The following is a 6,181-nucleotide window of genomic DNA, read 5'->3' as shown; positions in this document are numbered from 1 at the left end:
GTGAGTTCGAGCCCCGCGTCAGGCTCTGGGCTGATGGCTCAGAGCCTGGAGCCTGTTTCCGATTCTGTGTCTCCCTCTCTCTCTGCCCCTCCCCCGTTCATGCTCTGTCTCTCTCTGTCCCAAAAATAAATAAACGTTGAAAAAAAAAATTAAAAAAAAAAAAAAAAAAAAAGAAACCAAAAGGGAGTTGGGAAATGATGAGAATAAAGACACCTAACTGAGGAGCCAAGAAGTGTGTTCTGTAGTTCAAGGTTAACAGATGGGGATTCATAGTACATAAGTGAGAGAGCAGGGTTTTGTTGTGGGCTCTGGAGGAAGACTCCAGGAGTGATACATACATCTTAAAAGGAATTTTTTAGGAGCTTGGAAGGAGGGCTTATGGAGATGGTATTTAAATGTCTTTGGCTCTCCAGGAACAGCCAGCAAGATATCTCTCTGGCTAGGATGAGCAATCTACCAGAATTCAATGGAACTCTAGCACAAGGATAACTGGAAACCGAGCAGGTTGATAAATACCAGAATGAATATTCTTCATCTGATTGTCACCTCCTTCTCTGCTTCTAATTTAGTGGCATCTACTCTTCAGTTCTAAACGAGCCTCAGTGAGGAGGATGACCCCAAACCCTTTTTCTACATTGGTTTTTAAAAGGGAGCTCAGGACACCTGGGTGGCTCAGTCAGATGAGCATCAGACTCTTGATTGCAGTTCAGGTCAAGGTCTCATGGTTGTGGAATGGAGTCCCGCATTGGGCTCCACCCTAGGCATGGACTCTGCTTGGGATTTTCTCTCTCCCTCTCTCTCTGCCCCTTCTCCACACGTGCTGTCTTTCTCTCAAAATAAATAAATAAACACTTAAAAAATAATAACAAGTAAAAAGGAGCCTGGATTTCTTGTGAGTTTTAAATCTTCGCTAGGGGTTAGCAAATTTATACTACAGTAGGAACCTCTAAACAAGTAATTTATTTGTTTAAACAAAATTTACTATGAGCTTTCTGTGTCCAAACAGTATTGGACTGCAATATGTGAAGGGTACAATCCCAATCTTAAAGGTATTTAAAATCAAACTGCATAAGGAAAACTCCTTTAGGTTTCAGCTGGAAGACAATATGAAATTATATGTCATAAATGCCATCTATTGGGGGGAAAAGTACATTCTGTATGGATTTGATGGCTTGAGGAATTCTTATAATATGAAATAGCATGAGAGGATTTTATAGAATGCTGGATATAGACTGGCTTTTATTTTTTTATTTTTTTTATTTTAATTTTTTAAAAATGTTTATTTATGTTTGAGAGACAGAGTGTGAGTGGGGGAGGGGTTGAGAGAGAGGGAGACACAGAATCTGAAGCAGGCTCCAGGGTCTGAGCTGTCAGCACAGAGCCCAACATGGGGCTGGAACCCACAAATCATGAGATCATGACTTGAGCCGAAGTCGGACACTTAACTGACTGAGCCACCCAAGTGCCCCATGGCTTTCAATCAATTAATTTAATCACCATCAGTGGAGATAAAGCATGATCACATTTGGGATCCCATCAGAAAGTGTACAAACATTCTGATGTTGGAATGAGAAAGTCGTATGTGGTGGAATTAAGCAACCAATCGGACTAGAGTGGAGAGTGACAAGAAAAAAAATAAAATTAGTTGAAATAAAAGACATTCTCATGGAACAGGGCTAGGCACACCACAAAAAGTATTAAACTTGTAACGGCTAAAAAAAATTGAAACACTAACAATATGGCTGAATATATACTTGAGTTTCACATTGTTGGTGCAGTGATGTCCCTGGTGTATGGATGCGTGTGCTGGTAGTGCTTCATGGCTCAGTGACCAAAACAGAAGGGGGAAATGAGTATAAAAGAGAGAAGAATGAATTCCAAGGTATATTGGGAAATAAAGCAAAGGGAGGAAAGATGGTTATGTGTATATATGAACCTGTAGTATATGTATTTCTGTGTGTTTAAATGAGGTACATTGTGTATTGTGGTGGGTCAGAATTTTATGTCTGTTCCAGCTCTTACTGTGGTGGGATGCAGTGTGTTGAGTAACTGTGGGTGTGTGGTATGTTCAGATGCCCTCTCTATTATGAACTATGACTTTCTTCATCTTCCTCCTCCTGTTCCTCCTCCTTCTCTTCCTTTTCCTTTTTTTTTTGGGGGGGGGGGCAGAGAGAGACAGAGCATGAACGGGGGAGGGGCAGAGACAGAGGGAGACACAGAATGGGAAGCAGGCTCCAGGCTCTGAGCCATCAGCCCAGAGCCTGACGTGGGGCTCGAACTCACGGACCGTGAGATCGTGACCTGGCTGAAGTCGGACGCTTAACCGACTGCACCACCCAGGCGCCCCTCTTCCTTTTCCTTCTTGACTCATGTCAAGGAAGACTGAGATATTTCATGTATACAGCTTATATATATATACATATGTATATGTATATATATATATAACAAAAATAATAAATAAATAAAAATAAAATTAAAAAATAAAAATAAATAAAAATAAAATTAATATTTTATTATTAATCTTTTCTGTATAATATAACATTTATATATAATTTATAATATATAAAGCTCAGTATTCTAATTGCCTAAGTCAGTCTTCTTATTAGGGGCCCTCCTTATGAGGTGCTGATTCACTCCCTCAGCTAAAACGACATGCTTCATGAAACTCTTTTTAATAGACATTCTATGAAAGAATATAGTAGGATAGAGTAGACATTCACTACCAAGAATATGAGAGTAGGGGACTGAACAAGCATAGGTCTATACATCAATGCATGGAAATGTATATATTGTGATTCATTTGGGATCTGCTCCTTGAAAATATGTTTATATCTATAAAAAGATAACTTTGCTTACATTGACATGCTTTTAAAACAGCACAGTTTTGACTGAGTGCAAAAAAAGAAAAAAAAAAAAAAGAATGTCTCTTATGCTAATATTCCCCATCTCTAGCTTTTTTCCTGAAAAGGAATCCTTCATCAATCTCTGTTTAATTTTTCTTCTGGTTTTTCAATTTTGGGGCATACTTTTAAATGATATAATTTGACAGAAGACATTGTGTTTTGATTTCATGCTCTTCCAGGTCAGTTATATTACCTCCCTTCTTCCCCAATCTCACATATCCGAATGCAGTTACATCACTGTTTTGTTTCCGCTTGCAATCATAAACAAAAAACTTAAATCTAAGTGTATTCAACCAATTATTTGTAATCTCTTCCTACCCTTCTTTGTAAGATAAATACATAAGTGCTAACCTCATTTCCTCCAATTATGCTATTTTTTGTTTGTTTGAGCATAGTTGACAGACAGTGTTACATTAGTTTCAGGCATACTACACAGTGGTTCAACAATTCTATGCGCTATTCTACACTCACCACAAGCGTAGCTACTCTCTGTCACCATACAACACTATTACAATACCATTGACTGGATTCCCTATGTTATGCCTTTTATTCCCATGACTTATTCATTCCATGACAGGAAGCCTATATCTCCCCCTCCCCTTCACCCACGTTTCCCAAATCTCCAACTCCCTCTGCCATTCGTTTGTTCTCTGTATTTATAGGTCTCATTCTGCTTTTTTGTTTATTACTTTCTTTTATAAATTCCACATCAATTCCGCCATTTTTAAGATACTTACTGAAGTATTGTTATTTACTTCCTAGTAAACGATATCTATGTTTTTAAATAGATGTATTTCAAATTTTATTCAATAAATTATTTGTTAATATTTGAAACTATTCTAGCACCAGCTAAGATATAATAACAGTATCCACTTTAATGATTTTATCACTCATATTTCGAAAAATCAACATATGAATTAATTGTAAAAATGAAGGATGTCAGGATGTCACATGGATTTTTTTAATGGTTTGAGGTTTATGTGGGTTATTGAAATATCCTATGCTTTATCTCTATAGGTAAAACGAACAGGAAAAATGACCAGATTTCCAGATGCCTGAATAGGTATGATGTTGATGTGGAGAAAGTGCAGGAATTTGTTTCAGAGTTTCAATTAAGGTGATTGAAAATAAAAATGGAAGCAAGCATAATTAAATAAATTAAGAAATAGAGTCCTCACAATAATTTTTTCTAAGCACTGAGATAAAAAAGAAAATTATTTTCTTTAAAGAAATTTCAAGAAATTTTCATTGTCACTTGATCCATGTTGGAGTGTTCTAGGCCAAAGGAACTCTAGTAGCTCTTACCTTTTACTAGCAGTTATCCATTGCCCTAACTCCAGGTAGTTATTCAGATAAATTTGGAAACACTTTAAGGATCAATTCTTTGGTAGATAAGGATTTCTAGGATTAGTGCTGCCCCAGGGGAGTTAGGTGCACTATGTCCTCCTATCTTAAAATCTGTGTTTTTCTCCTAAGAGAAATGCCTAGAAGCTCATTTGGGCTGGATCCCAAGAAATATCCTTATGGGTCCTATAAACAGTAGCTGGTTCCAGCCACCCACTCTTCTCCTAACAGGCATTCCTGGACTGGAGGCTGTACCAATATGGATCTCTATCCCACTGTGTGTCATGTATCTAATTGCTCTCCTGGGGAACTGCATCATCCTCTTTGTTATCAAAACCACCTCCAGCCTTCATGACCCTCAATACATCTTCCTATCGATGCTGGCAACCACAGATATGGGTCTGTCTTTATCAACTCTACCTACGGTACTCAGTGTCTTCCTCTTGAATCACAGAGAAATTGAGTTCCATTCTTGTCTGACACAAATGTTCTTCATCCATACCTTCTCCTCCATGGAGTCAGCCATCCTGTTGGCCATGGCCTTTGACCGATTTGTAGCTATTCGCAACCCATTGCACTACACTGTGGTCTTAACCTCTCCTCGGATCATGGGGATGGGAATTGCAGCCATGGTTAGGGCTGTGGTGTTGATGGTACCCTTGCCAATCCTGCTCAAGCGATTGTCTTTCTGCAGGGATGTTATTCTATCACATTGTTACTGCTACCACCCTGATGTTATGAAGCTGGCCTGTGGCCCTGTCAGAGTCAACATCATTTATGGACTGTCTCTTGTGCTCTGCTCCTTTGGAGTTGACTCTGTGTTCATTGTCATTTCATACATCCTTATTTTGAAAACAGTGCTGGGTATTGCTTCAGAAGATGGTCAGCTCAGAGCGCTTAATACTTGCATTTCCCACATTTTCACTGTCTGCATCTTTTATGTGCCACTCATTGTCCTGGCTCTAATTCATAGGTTTGGTACATTCACATCTCCTCTTCTCCATGTCACCATGGCCAATCTCTTTCTCTTCTTGACCCCAGTCCTTAATCCCTTGGTTTATAGCCTAAAAACGAAACAGATAAGGTCTGCAGTACACAAGGTACTCAGGGCCAGGAGAAACTTGCTGAAGTAGTCAAGTTTGGCTTAGTGAAAGTGACATCCTGACTCTCTCTTTACCTTTCATCTGTCTGTTTCCCTCTGGGAAATACATCATCATTTCAAGGATGGTTTTGTGAGAGTGGAAGTATTTTCTTTTTGTCTCTGCCAAGTGGATGGTATTATTTTGGTTATTGTCTTGATGCAATTTATTATTTACTATTTTTTATCTAATTTATCATCCACAAAAGTATTGTGTGAAAGATCTTACTGAAATAATTTTTATATCTCTCTTCTACTTAAATATTTGAGTTTAAATAATTAAGTGATTTACAATTAGGTATAAAATAAAGGTCAAGTTATTAACATATTTTAGAAAGTTTTCCATTTTCTTATCCCCACCTTTCTCTCCAGCCTCTGACTACACATTGCCACTTTTTTTCAAACTGGATGATTCAATGTATTTTTATACATATACACCAACTTCCCAAGACTCTAAGCATTTACCAATTGCTTGGCTTGAAATTGTAACACCAATATTAAACAAAAATTTTTCTGGGGCAGCTGGGTGGCCCAGTCAGTTGAACATCTGACTCTTGGTTTTGGCTTGGGTCATGACCTCACAAGCCCCACATTGGACTCCATGCTGGCAGCATGGGGCCTGCTTGGGATTCTCTCTCTTCCTCTCTCTCTCTCTGCTGCCCTGTTCATGATCTCTCTCTCTCTCTCAAAATAAATAAACAAACTTAAATTTTTTTCTGTGATGAGTTTTTCTAACATTTTAGTAGAATTGTCATTTCTCTTTTCCTCTCAACATAACCCACTAATAATTTTATTA

At 38.2% G+C, this 6,181-nt stretch overlaps 1 protein-coding gene across 1 annotated transcript; it reads left to right on the top strand.

The window, feature by feature from the left end:
- The first annotated feature begins 4,426 nt into the window (after positions 1-4,426).
- On the top strand, positions 4,427-5,380 carry LOC115524981 (olfactory receptor 51A4-like). The gene has a single exon (XM_030331817.1). It carries the CDS (start codon positions 4,427-4,429, stop codon positions 5,378-5,380), a length of 954 nt encoding a protein of 317 aa, XP_030187677.1.
- Positions 5,381-6,181: the final 801 nt, after the last annotated feature.

This window comes from Lynx canadensis, chromosome D1 (assembly GCF_007474595.2).
Source record: "Lynx canadensis isolate LIC74 chromosome D1, mLynCan4.pri.v2, whole genome shotgun sequence".
Classification (NCBI taxonomy): Eukaryota; Metazoa; Chordata; class Mammalia; order Carnivora; family Felidae; genus Lynx; species Lynx canadensis.
The sequence above is the reverse complement of the archived record's forward strand: the minus strand, read 5'-3'. Positions and strand labels throughout refer to the sequence as shown.

Excerpts from the sequence above, each read along its gene's own strand:
- LOC115524981 (XM_030331817.1), top strand. The coding sequence starts at position 4,427 with ATGGGTCCTATAAACAGTAGCTGGTTCCAGCCACCCACTCTTCTCCTA.